The sequence below is a fragment of the Paramisgurnus dabryanus genome, chromosome 10 (assembly GCF_030506205.2).
Source record: "Paramisgurnus dabryanus chromosome 10, PD_genome_1.1, whole genome shotgun sequence".
NCBI classification, from domain to species: Eukaryota; Metazoa; Chordata; class Actinopteri; order Cypriniformes; family Cobitidae; genus Paramisgurnus; species Paramisgurnus dabryanus.
In genome coordinates, this window is record NC_133346.1 from 23,012,333 (window position 1) to 23,026,144 (window position 13,812).

The window sequence follows — 13,812 nt, forward strand, 5'->3', positions numbered from 1 at the left end:
AATCTGCCTCTTAAAGCTGCATTCAAAACATTATTGAACTTCATAAGTGACTCATTTAGAAAGCTCTAGATTGTTTTAAACATGGGGGACTCGAATAGAAATTGATGTAGTACTGTAACCAGCATTGGGTAAAACAATTGATTATTAATTACAATTGTATTCATTTTCAGTATTTAATAAAATATTTATAATCATCATTACTTCCTCATCTGCCCTCTTCGCATGTGAAATATGAAACAGTGCCTCGGAGAGCTAACATGTGATTTATAGTGATTTATACAGATCAGTATATGCAGAGTAGCAAGTGCTGCCCGCATACTGTAACAGCACATGGCATTAAGACAAAGAAGTTTTGTTTACACTATTTGTTAACAATTTGTTAATACATTATTGTTAACAATTTGTTAATACATTAGCTAGCATAAACTACCAATGAACAATACTTCCACATTATTTCTTAATCTTCGTTCATGATAATTTCGGCATGTACTAATACATTTATAAAATCAAGCATTGTAACTGTTAACTTTAATTAATGCACCTTGAACTAACAAGAATAACTGTATTGACATTAATTTGAGAAACACTTTAGAAAAGGGAGTCGGGCTGAGTACCAAAACACAATTGTAGCCAATCAGCAGTAAGGTGCATGTCTAGTAACCAATATCATTGCCTGGATTGCATATGTGTGGGGCGAGTCTATCAAAAGAAAGTCCAGATTCTATTGTGGTAGGGGCGTGTTTGTTTAGGTGATTTCAAATGTCAACATTCGTGCACCCCGCCTTTAATGCATTTAGTAATGTTTACGAATACAACCTTATTGTAAAGAGTTACCGAAGGTTATTCGCTTGCATGATGTGGTTTTTCAGGCAGTTCGTTTTTTTCACATTTACAGGTCACCTGACGTGCGTAGAAGTCACATGATCATTCATATTATAAACACCACATATGTGGCCGCTCCCAAGTATAAGGCTTTCCTTGCCATTGAAACTTGGATAACACATCTGGATCTCTTTTGATTAAAAATAATGTCTGGTTAAGTGGATGCTATATACAGTATGTTAACTGATCAACTTCAGTCAACATGGCTTTTGCAATGATTGTGGGAGGAGAATTTATTTAGTTGATTTTATTTTATTTTACTTGTTGATATGTTTTATCTTCGTTTAAAATGTTAAGATGCATAAAATTTGCCAATACAATATAAAAATATGTAATAAATAAATATTCAAGTTGAGGCTATTAACATAATATGCTTTGACGGGCAACTCACAGGCTCCATGCGGGCAAGTTGCCCCCGGGCACCATGTTGGAGACCACTTATTTAAAAAATATTTCAAAGTTTTGCACAAATCTGTAATGTAAACCAGGCCAATAACTTATTAATTCTGATCAATTTTTATGTTTATTAATAGTCGGGGTCAAAACTTTAGGGATTCAAAACATTTATAGTCATAAACCAAGTGAGGAAGGCAGGTATCCCTGAGCAAAGGGCAACCTGCTTTACTGTACTATTACTGTACCCTGATATAACAGGCCAAGTTTTTGTGTCTCATTGACATATAAGTGTGGGCGTTTCTGTGGCATAATGTTTTGGTTTCTGACTTCTTAACTTCCTGACTGATTTGATTTCATAGGATCTTGTGATATATGACCTTTTAAATAATCCAGCGTTTGTTTACAGAAGACCTGTTAATACTTCAGAAAAACAATTCATGCATCAAATTGTTGTATATATTTCAAATATGTGTGGGTTTTAAGGTGAAGCTTTTCTTTGTAATCTTATGTGGATATTTAAAGGTGATGCTAAAACCGGTAGGATGCTACTGAGTTATTCATGTCTGTTTCCTGCAGTCCAAACTTTGATGTCAGGCTGGTGGTCTATTACATAAACCACATCCTGTAGCTGTTCACCCACACTACACATCAGCACCTTACATATGAGCATCTCTGTATACGAGATGTTATTAAATCCACTTTGAGATCATCTGAGAATCATTCAAAGTAATTACTAGGCCATTACACACCATTTAAGACATGATTTGTTATCATAATCATAATACCAAATGTGTAGTGTGTTTACATTTTAACAATGATTGATGGCTTTAGCTCTCACATTGATTTGGCCATAAGTCTGGGTGTGTTTAACCCTGAAAATCTTGCTGCTTGTGTAAATGGCAAAAAACAGAAAGAAAGCTTTATTTTTCATTCAGTTTGGGAAGATTTTGGATGTGCTTCTAAAACTGATACATATCTGATACAACCTTTGTAGGATGGTGAAAAACCTAGAAATATCATGGGAAAACGTGATTGCTAATGATTTTTGCCATACATTTTTTTTTATATAATTTTGACCCATACATATTTGTTGTTGGCTATTGTTACAAATATACCCGTGTGACTTATGACTGGTGTTGTGGTCCAGAAAATCATTTAAAAACATCAAGGTTGTTGGAGACAAACATTTGTGAACCACTATGGTAATGACATCTTGAGGTTGGTCGATTGAGGTGCAAGTTTGACCTTTTCTGTTATATCAAAAGAACACATTTTTGGAATAACACATTCATCTATAGACCTGTTGAGCTGGATCAAATAGTACAGTTTTGTGGGTCTTGGTTCTATTAGTGAATTGTTTGTTGCTTTTTCTCTCTAGTCTTTCCGCTCTGGAAGAGCTGGACTGCAGTTTCAATGAGATCGAAGCGCTGCCCTCCTCCATCGGCCAGTGTGTCAACCTACGAACGTTTGCTGCCGACCACAACATGCTCACACATATGCCTTCAGAGGTCAGTCAAACTTTCTTCAACACACTCAGCCCTAGCACAGTATGTACTATAACATTGATATGAAAGGGCATTTGCGACACATTTTAAAAACGTGTTTGTGAACCGTATTGATCAATTCTGTCAGTAAGCTTTTAAACATATCCCCATCCCATTGATCCTGCAACGTGATCAAAGCATCTATCGCAGTAGATATCTGGCTGCGTATCTTCTCTGTGGACCCTTCATGTGTGTGTGTTTGTCTGTATGACAGATGGGCTGCTTGAAGAACGTCACTGTGCTCTTCCTGCACTCCAACAAGCTGGAGTTTCTGCCGGAGGAGATGGGCGACATGCTGAAGCTCAAGGTCATCAATCTCAGCGACAACAAGTATGTCTCTCCTGTGCCACACACACACACACACACAAACATCACCACACACAACAGCCCCTGCATTTAAGTGTAACCTGCAGTATACAATTATAGTAACCAAGGCAACACCACAGTGTTTCTAGTAAAAGTACTAAAATGTCTGCTAGTTCTGTACTTACTCTTAGTATGTTTACTCTTAGGGGCGGTTTCTCGTACAGGGCTTATCCAAGTACCAGACTAAGATGCATGTTTGAGCTGCCTTAAAAACATCTTGCAAGGAATGCAGGTGGCATGTAGTTTCAGGAAAATCACTTGTGATTAGACCATTCCTCATTCTTTGACAAATACCCTTTGGTCTTAATCAGAATCAGGCCGCATATTTGTTTTAAACTTTGCAGTATTTATACTAAGCTCATGTATGCATTAACTTCACCCGTGACCTTGACTTCATTTACAGGTTGAGAAATCTTCCATACAGTTTCACCAAGCTCAACCAGATGACTGCAATGTGGCTGTCTGAAAATCAGGTAGGATATCAGAATTAACCTTCTGACATTATTGCAAAGTATCAGACATGATGCCAAGTGTTTATAACTTTCTAAAAAAAAAAAAGGATTATTTATTGTTTGGGATAACGACAAGCTGATTTTGTTTATCCCACATATTACATGACTGCTTACCAAATATGTAATCAAATGATCATGAAATGTTTACTTGAGTTTAAATTAGATTAGTTATGTGGTAAAAATAAAAGGTTTTCATCTAGTCAGAATCAGAGGATATCAAACATGTTTAGAAATCTGATTGCATATGACTCAGATCTGACTTCAAGCCAATAGAAAAAAATTATGGAAAGGGCAAAAGTACACACAAAGTGAAGGTCTGCTGTTATACAGATTTAAGCTTGCAATCAAAATAAAAAAAACTATACTTAAGAAAGTCTTAATCAACTAATCATGGGTTCCACTTAATATGTTTACATATTTCACTTTATCACAATAATCTCACACAGCCACTTCCTAAAAATACACTTCAGATGTTTGTCCTTTAAAAGGATCGGTGCTATTCGTGGGGTGATTTGATGTTCCCATCCGCTCCGAGTGTATGTGGGTGGTCTGTAACTAAATGTCTGAGTTACCGTTGTAAGTGGTCATCAAGCCTGTGACTAATGGATATAAAAATCACCTGCCATCCCACATGCCAAGTCTTCCCACCTCTGAGGTCTATAACACATGACTTTTTTAAAATACAACATGAATTTCATCATTCACAAATAATGCAGTCCTTATTTTATAAGAAAAAATACATTTTCTGGAGTAAAAATCGCATCAGTCAAAAATGTGTTTTGAAGAGGAAAAAAGATATAAGTCATACTGAACTATACGTCGCGTTTATTTAGAAAATGATTTCACAAAATCCAAGGTTATTCAACTAAACAATAGCACAGAACAACAGGCTGAATATGTGTCTGTACATGTTAAAGATCCAATCCATGTTCAGTAAAAATAATTTGATGTAGAAATAAACTAGCTAATAGACCAACTGTATAGTATTGTACACAAGTGTTTAATATCGGTATCGGCCAGAAGTTGTCTGTTTAAATCGGTATCGGCCCAAAAAAATCCTATCGGTGCATCCCTAATATTTACGTATAATTAATATTATATAGAAATACTTAATATATAAATGTATTTTTAAAATTATACAAGCAACCTTTATTTGCAATAGATTCATCGCGACTAATCATTATGTAACTCTAATGTAATCCATACATTTAAGGGGCTGTTTACACTTGGTATTAAGATGTGTTTTCATCGATCGGATCACAAGTGGACGAGAGAGACACATTACGTTTACACCTGGTATTTAAATCCGTCTCTTTTGTCCACTTTCGACCGCATCTGTCCTGAAACCTGTGAGGGGGTGGTCAGTGAGACGGTGGGCGAGTCTCTCTGCTGTCATTCAAACGCGAGCGGGAGTAATTATGAGTTTATATGGACGCAAACTAATATTATGTCGGAGTCAGCTGCTTGTTTAGCAAGTATACATGCTGCACAGTGTTTTGTACGTTTATATGTTGGAGCTTTCTTTGAATTTTCAGCCCAATTGATGAAATAGGATCGCGCAACTTTCACGCTTTCAAAACGAAACTACGGAGAACACCCGCAGTAGTTTTATCAATGAAAGGCTAAAAATAACGCTGTTCACTGTATGTTCATGCCAGAAGTCAAAAAAAGATGTAAAACTTGAGTTTAATACCTCAGATTAGATAAATGGGCGGAGAGAAGGCGGTCGCGTGTGGCTGTTCGAACACATTCAACCACATTTGCGTTCCGCAACTCCAAAGCGATCCGATCGAAAGTGGTTTCGACTACCTCTGGATGTGGTTGAAGGTCGTCGAAAGTGGACACGTTCAAAACGTTTTGAACACCGTTTACACCTGGCATTAACGTCGTCCACTTGTGATCCGATCGACGAAAACGCATGTTAATGCCAAGTGTAAACAGCCTCTTATATGTCAATAAATTATGTTTTGTTAGTAATGTAAAATACACAGAAAAAGTATTAACCAAGCTCACTGAATTGTATTTAATAATTTGTACAAAAGCCTTTGTTGGTAATGAAAGCTGTAAGATGCCTGCTGTATAGAGAACCACATAACTTATGGACATCTATGCTTTGATTTCTTGGATTGCTTGGGTTGTTATCAACATCTGGTGAAAATTTCATGTCGATAGCAACTTAAGAAATAACTTTTTTATGTTCAATACTTATTTTACCCCTGTATATAACAAGCATACGTGTTTCACATTCTTTCATGGGGAACAAAGCATATGCCGCACCAAAAATTTAGCTATGCAACTATTTGAAGTTTTACAATTATTTAGTTATTGCAAAGACACACATGTGATATTTTGCAGCCCTAGCTTTTTTAACATTATGTAAAGATGATTCTGTGAAATGTATCATTCCTCCACAATCTCCTGCAAACTCATATTACACAGGGTAAAATGGATGGCAATGATATTTTATGTTGACATTAATGTATGTTATTACTTCGTGATGGGCCAATAAAATGCCAAAAAAAAGTTCTAGACGGAGACAGATTGTGTTGATATCCACACGATGTTGTGATATTTGCTCTCAAACCAACCAGCAGCCAAAGTAAGCTAGCTAAACATAAGAACCACACCGCTACCAAATAATAAAAAAACGTTTCAGCGCGCATTTCAGTCTCATTGGCATGCCATATGGCATGAGACTGCAGAGATCCTCTGTGATTCAACTGTGCCAGAGAAAGGCAAGGATTTCAGGCGCGCAGCTCAGCAATAGTTGTTGGTGAGCTTAGATGAAAGTGGCGCTTAGTTCCTTATTGATCGTGATGTGTCGTTTTAAAAAGCTGCTTGTGATTAAGGATTGGATGTGTTTGTAAAGTTTAAAGCCATTGCTGCGTGGAGAGAATCTAAGAGCTCCGTCTGTTTGTGTCACAGATTATAAGATCTTCAGTTTCAGATGTTCTGATTTTATAAACGGATGTTCATGCATACGCCAATATGCAGCACAGATAAGGGCATGTAGATGAATCTACTTGGATGAAAATAGATGAATCAGTTAGTTGTCAGTGAGTGCTGGTGATTTGCAATGACACAAGCAACATCACTTGTTAAGGTTCCAACAATGTTTAAGGTCAGCCCACAAAAAGCACTTGATGCTTGACAATTAAACATTTTCAAACTGTTCACAAATGACATATCCCTGTATGTTGCGTTTTTGCAGTCCAAGCCGCTGATTCCCCTGCAGAAAGAGGAGGATCCAGAATTGCACAAGACCGTTCTCACCAACTACATGTTTCCTCAACAGAGCCGAACTGAGGAGTGTGAGTATTCATGCATAACTTGCATCTCCCTCAAGACTTTTCCTTCCATGCATATTTAATCTGCCATTTAATGCATCTTTAAAAATTTCACAACAAAACGTTGATTTTTATTGGACAATAGCAATATTGAAAAATTTTAAAACCAATATCAGATAAAGAAGAATAGATTATGTCCATACATCAGCAGTGTATGTGAGGAAGCCATTTCAATTGTTACTGTGCTGAAGTGATACCAAAAATAAAGCATCCCACTCTTGGAACAACTTTTGTCCAATCAGATTAGATAACTTACTGTTACATAAAATCTCATAAAAGTAACCTTTTATATTTTTTGGTGATTATTTGGTATTATTATGTCAAAGCCACGCATGGTGGACCTGTATTGAAAATACCCGTGTACGTTTGGACAGGGTCTTAGTCTACATAGAAGAGTAATCTTCCATCCATTTAATTATGTTATTATAGATCAACTTTACATGACTGATACAGTATTGACATTTAAACCTGAAAAATATCTGTGCCAAAGCGTGTGCTTCTCATCGCAGTCAGAATGTTCATGTTACCGGTAGTTATCCTTTCTGAGACTACTGTGCCAGTGTTGCTGGGAGTTGGACTGTGCAAATCACAAATGGGCGTCTCATTGGAATCCTGAGGGGGAAGAGATTAATAAGTCTTAACCTGTTTCCTAGCAACTCCACTTTAAAGTCTTTAGTAGGGTAACTTATTGGCTTTCGAGGTCTCTGGGGTCTGCTTCGGTTGGGTAGCATGACTGAGCTTGGGTAACAGAGGAGTTTGTGATCTACTAAGCCCAAAAGTATGCTTACACGGGCACACAGCACAGTCTGTGGCCACCCACCAAGATCATAATTTAACTGTGTTTATTCACAAACTTTTTGACATAACATCATTTGTTTAACAAAACAAAATATTTATGGCCTATTCAGACAATGAGAGTTAAAAAATGTTGCAAACAAATACATTTAATACCTTTTTGTTTTCACATTTATTAGTGGCAATTACAAAGGTAAACATGTTTGCTGTAAGAAAGTGTTCAACTTTGTGTATTCAAGTCTAGAGTATATATTTTTTAGCCTGGTCCAACCAGACTCTCGTACATTCATTTCATTTGTACAGTGAGTCTGGCCACGCTCCATTGCAAAGCATTACTTCCGTTAAGGAGGGTCCATTGTTGAAGTTTAAAACTATTGGATATGCCCAGAGTCACTCAGGATCTGCCAAAGCCAATCGCTAACGTGTGGTCGTGACGTATATCATGCACCGAAACCGTCCGGAAACAACAAGTCAGAATAATCAGACAAACAAAACTTAGCAAACCTGGTTCTTGCTCCGGCTTTAACTTCTGTATATTTGGCAGTTTTGCAACAACGGACCGAATAGCTTTTCTCACGTCATTCTCCGCTGCCATTACTGAACTACAACTCAAACTGACGCACGACCTCAACGTCATCGTTCTTAGCCACCCCCATCTGTTCGCTGATTGGTCCTGGATATTTTTGCAGGAGAAAACAAAACTCTACAGAACAGTCCCAGACGTACTGCTGAAGCGAAATGAAAATTAAGCGGACGCACGTAAGAGGGCGGAGCCAGGCTAATATTTTTTTACTTGTCTTGCAAAGCAGTTTATTTGACTCGTACATTTACGCAGACATCCGATGCTTGCGCATAGCAACAAAATGCAATGCTTTTCTCTTGGCTTACATACTACCACCTTCTGTACGTGCATGCACAGCCATTGGTAAAGCTACATGCGGTTACAAAAATCTGGCGGTGCGCATACTATTAGTATAATGAAATTTGCATCATGTCACTGTACGCGGACCCTCGTGCATGCATAAAAACAGAGCTATACTTCTAGTTTAATATAACAATCACAGGTGATAAAATGCATTAGACTTGTATTGAGTGACTAGAAAATACACATTGACCTAGATGTAGGCCCTTTTGATTTGGGTCACTGCACAACCATGTATCAGCAACTACAGTAACAAAGACACAGAAACACAGAAAGGCACAGCTCTAAAAAATAAATGCCATCGACACACCCCAGCATCACGGCAAATACCCTTTTTATATATACAAAATCTTATGATCTACCTTTTGTGTGTCATATGTCATCCAGAAATGAGACTGTGTTGTTTTGATTGTTTTTTAATTGAAATCCCTCTTACAGATGTGCCCAACTCGGACAGCGAAAGCTTTAACCCGTCTCTATGGGAGGAGCAACGCAAGCAGCGGGCACAAGTGGCATTTGAGTGTGACGAGGACAAAGATGAGAGAGAGACGCCCACGCGGGTCAGTTCCCACTGTCCGCTTCTGCCAAGGGTGCCCTCTTCATTTCTACTTCCTGTTGTGCTTACTGTACCCCTCTATTGCACTCTCTCTCTCTTTCTCTACCATCTTGCTTCGCTCTGTCAATTGCTTTTTATTATGTTCTTACCAGCTAATGTTTCCAGGAAAATACAGCTTAACGTGTTAAAATCACAGCCAGTCATAATTTCTGATGATGTGTTTGCATTTATCTGGACCAATTCGATTTTTTTTTGCCATGCGTCCTTCTCGCAGTTGGTTAGGACAAACACTTGTTAGATTATTATGCACAACATGACTTGTCATTGCACCATTGCATTTTGATTTATTGATTTCTTATATAGAATTATGTTTTTTTTCTCTTAAATACTCCTATATGCACTATTCGGTCATCATTTACTCCCCCTCATGTTGTTATAAACCTGTATAAGTTTCTTTAATCTGTTGAATGCATAAGAAGATCTTTTGATAAATGATGGTAGCCACACAATTGATGGGACCCATTTTCTTCCATAGTAATTATTTTTTCACTATAGAAGTCAGTGGCTGCAGTCAATGGTGTGTTTACCATCATTTATTTAAATCTTTTGTATTCAACAGAAGAAACTCGTACAGGTTTACAACAACATGAGGGGGAGTAAGTGAAAAGCTTGGTGCGTCTGAGATGTTTTCTTGCAAATATTTTTTTTATTAGACTCATAATGGATTCTGCCAACAAACCGGTATTTCTGAATAGTGAGGCTGGCATTTTGAAGCGAAAGTATTTGATGAACATATAACATGTGCAGAGAGGATTTGGTTAATATAATTATCTTAGTTTTGATGAAGGTGGCCTTTAGTAGCTTTTGCATCTGAGCTCCGTATATGATGACAGAATTTTCATTTTTAGATGAAATATCCCTTTAATACACAAACAATTATTGTGAACAAAGTTTACCTCTTTCCGGTTTTAGCCTCAGACAGCACACCCATGTTTACTGACTGTCTGATAAATATTACAACACATTAAAGCAGACAGCTGCCTGACATCACCAGCTGTTTTAAAAGCTACATTCTTTTCATTGAAACATTTTCAGAGTTTCCTATCAAATCATTTATAGGTACGCAGTTTTTTAAAGCCTTTTTTTAGCAAGTAAACATATCCATTATCAGAACGGTATATTATATCTGTGAAACAACCAGGACTTTTGTGATGCATTTGAGTAAGCCAAAAAACATTGATTTGTTTGGCACCAAAATCAAATGGCAAGATGTGGCATGCCATTTATTTCATATCACATAAAAACCTGACACTATTAAGGTGTGTGATCTTTCAGGTGGGAGCGGTTTAGATTTGCACACTTCATGTGTACTTCGTGAAGCCATGTCAGGTGTTTCCATTAACAGCAAGAGGTTTCACTGGAACAAATACACCTGGTTTGTCAGCATGTCATAGCCTGAGCTTCAGTGCATTTCAGTGGAAACCTCATTAAAGCTGAAACCCTGACGTGACTCCTGTCAGAAAGTGAAATGGAAGCCCTCGCTTTGTCAGGAGCCCTCAAGCGTTCAACGTCCATCTTGTTCTCTTTCTCTCTGATATTACATACTCTGTATCTCGTTCCCTCCCTTCTCGCGCACTGTCTTGCACCCCTGATGACTCAATATTGCTGTCTGGGTAGTATGCGGTGCCAGAAACACATGCAGAGTACCAAGCTGTCTCAGTCTGACAGAGTAACACTGATGGCGTGTGCCCCTGTCTGGGCTCGAAACAACAGAACAACCCTATTCTTTCTGGGTGTTTTGGTTCTCTGACAACTTATTTTTGACTTGGACTTCAGAAGATGTTTCTTATGTTATACCTTACAGTATAGAGTGCCGCAGGGATGACATATTTTTGTAGGCCAACTCAAGAAGTTAGCGAGACACTGGTTCCCTCGCAAAAAAAACTAGTAATTTTTCCCATAGACTTTTGGATTATCACAGAAAATAAGCTCTGTGTTTAACAAAAGTTTACACAGTCTTTACACATGAATACAAATTTTATATATTTTGAAGTCTAAATGCATTTACTAGATATATAAAATTTGTATTTATCTGTGAAGACTTAAAGGATTAGTAAATTTTCTTAAAAAAAAAATCCAGATAATTTTCTCACCACCATGTCATCCAAAATGTTGATGCCTTTCTTTGTTCAGTCGAGAAGAAATTATGATTTTTGATGGAAACCATTCCAGGATTTTTCTCATTTTAATGGACTTTAATGGACCCCAACACTTAACTCAACACTCAACAGTGTTTTTCAACGGAGTTTCAAAGGACTCTAAAAGATCTCAAACGAGGCATAAGGGTCTTATCTAGTGAAACGACTGTCTAGTGAAACTTCTTGTCTATCTCTGGTCCTGTGATGCGCCAGCGCGACCTCACGCAATTGGGTAGTGACGTAGAAAGGTCACGTGTTACATATATGAAACGCACATTTGCGGACCATTTTAAACAATAAACTGAAACAAAAACATTAATTAGTATCATTCGACATACAACAACGTCGGAACAGTCCTCTTTCTCCACACTTTTAAACACCGGGGCGTAGTTTCGTATTTGTTATCCGTGACCTCTTGATGTGATGACGTTTTGCGTGAGGTCGCGCTGGCGCATCACAGGACCGGAGATAGTCGAGAAGTTGTGGTTTAAAAGTGCATATTTTTTAATTTTCTTTCTAGATAAGACCCTAATGCCTCGTTTGGGATCGTTTAGAGTCATTTGAAACTCCATTGAAAAACACTGATAAGTGTTGAGTTAAATGTTAAGTGTTGGGTTCCATTAAAGTCCGTTAATATGAGAATAATCCTGGAATGTTTTCCTCAAAAAAAAAAAAAACATAATTTCTTCTTGACTGATCAAAGAAAGACATTTTGGATGACATGGTGGTGAGTTAATTATCTGGATTTTTTTAAAGAAAATGGACTAATCCTTTAACTTGTTTGACTAAACGTGCCAATGGCATAAGCTTTTGTTAAACTCAGAGCTTATTTTTTGCAACAATCCAAAAGTCTATGGGAAAAATTAATGGGCTTTTTAGCGAGGGAACCAGTGTCCCGCTAACATCCGGGTTAGCCTACAAAAATATGTCATCCTTGCGGCAGTCTATTTGTATCACAATTTAAGGATTAGTTTGTGATTGATGCAAGTTAAGTTGTTAAATATAGCTCCTCACCTTGGTCCATGTTTTTACCGTTGCCTGCAGAAATTCGTATGAGGACATTTTTAACTTAATGTGAGGTAAAGGGAGTTCTAGCAGACCAATCACAGCATTTGCGGTCTGCTTAGAACAGACACGTTAAAATTTGTAGAGGTGCGTGTCAGTCTATGGCCTAGGGTTCACGTCCATGTGTAGGCCACAGTGTACAAATAATTTGCCGAGAGCTTTCGGTTAATATCATTATCTTGTTTTTGACTGAGGTGGTGTTTAGTGACTTTTGCATCTGCGCTCTTCAATTATTTATCAGCATGTGTGTTCCCTGGGTTCTAACCCATGACCATTTGCACTGCTAATGCATTGCTCTACCACTGAGCTATACAGGCGCACCCTTATGTTTTATCAAAAGTGTATGACTTATTTTAGTAGAGCATACAGTAAAAGTTTAAGTGTAAGCTATGCTAAGGCTATATTCTCGGTCACCATTTACTTTCATTGTAGGGAAAAGATGTGCAATCTTTTGTGTTCGTAAAAATAAATCGGGTACTTATGGAATAACATTTGAGGAAAACATTAAAATGTAATTTTTGGGTGAGCTATTTCTTTAAAAAGCATTGTAACCAAATAAACTGCGTGTTTTGTGTTTACAGGAGGGCAATCTGAAGCGATACCCCACGCCATACCCCGATGAGCTGAAGAACATGGTAAAAACAGCCCAGTCTGTGGCTCACAGACTCAAAGAGGATGAGTCCAGTGACGAAGCAGGAAAGGAGACCAGGGTCACCGAGAGAAACCATATCGGCGTGCAGGATGTTGGAGTGAAGGTTGGATTACGAAAATATCACCAGTAGCATTTCCTCTTGCAGGAACATTCGGAAGTGTTGATTTGCTTTTCATACTTGGGTTTGGGTCACTTCTGATTACTCTAAAGCTTTCCAGAAATGTCAAAGGTCAAAATAATTAGATAAATTGATCTGTTTGTTGTGTGCATGCAGAACATTTTATGTGAAACTAGTAGAAACACTTCTTATGCCAACTCTGAATTTCTTCAGGTGATTGAAGGTCCATGCGCTAATGGAAAAGCTGTTGAGATGGAGCCCTTGAACAGCCAACAAAATCATGAACCACGAGATGTAGTGGACTACAGTGTTGAAAGGATCCCTTTAAAGGCATCAGACAACATGAGAACTATGGTTAACCACGATGACACTCTCGAGGTACTATTAAATGAGATTTACGAAGTCAATCCTAATGTAGTTTACAGTTTTTAGATAAAATAAAGCTTAACTTTTTTATTT

General features: G+C 37.7%; 1 protein-coding gene across 2 annotated transcripts in view; it reads left to right on the forward strand.

Moving 5' to 3' along the window:
• Positions 1 to 13,812, forward strand: part of erbin (erbb2 interacting protein) — a 95,706-nt gene that overhangs the window by 66,411 nt on the left and 15,483 nt on the right. For both annotated transcript variants that reach the window (XM_065290254.1, XM_065290255.1), the window contains exons 11-17: positions 2,657 to 2,786; positions 3,037 to 3,152; positions 3,592 to 3,661; positions 6,912 to 7,011; positions 9,203 to 9,324; positions 13,165 to 13,338; positions 13,567 to 13,731. In XM_065290254.1, coding sequence (XP_065146326.1) covers positions 2,657 to 2,786; positions 3,037 to 3,152; positions 3,592 to 3,661; positions 6,912 to 7,011; positions 9,203 to 9,324; positions 13,165 to 13,338; positions 13,567 to 13,731 — 877 coding nt within the window. The remainder of the gene's footprint in view (positions 1 to 2,656; positions 2,787 to 3,036; positions 3,153 to 3,591; positions 3,662 to 6,911; positions 7,012 to 9,202; positions 9,325 to 13,164; positions 13,339 to 13,566; positions 13,732 to 13,812) is intronic.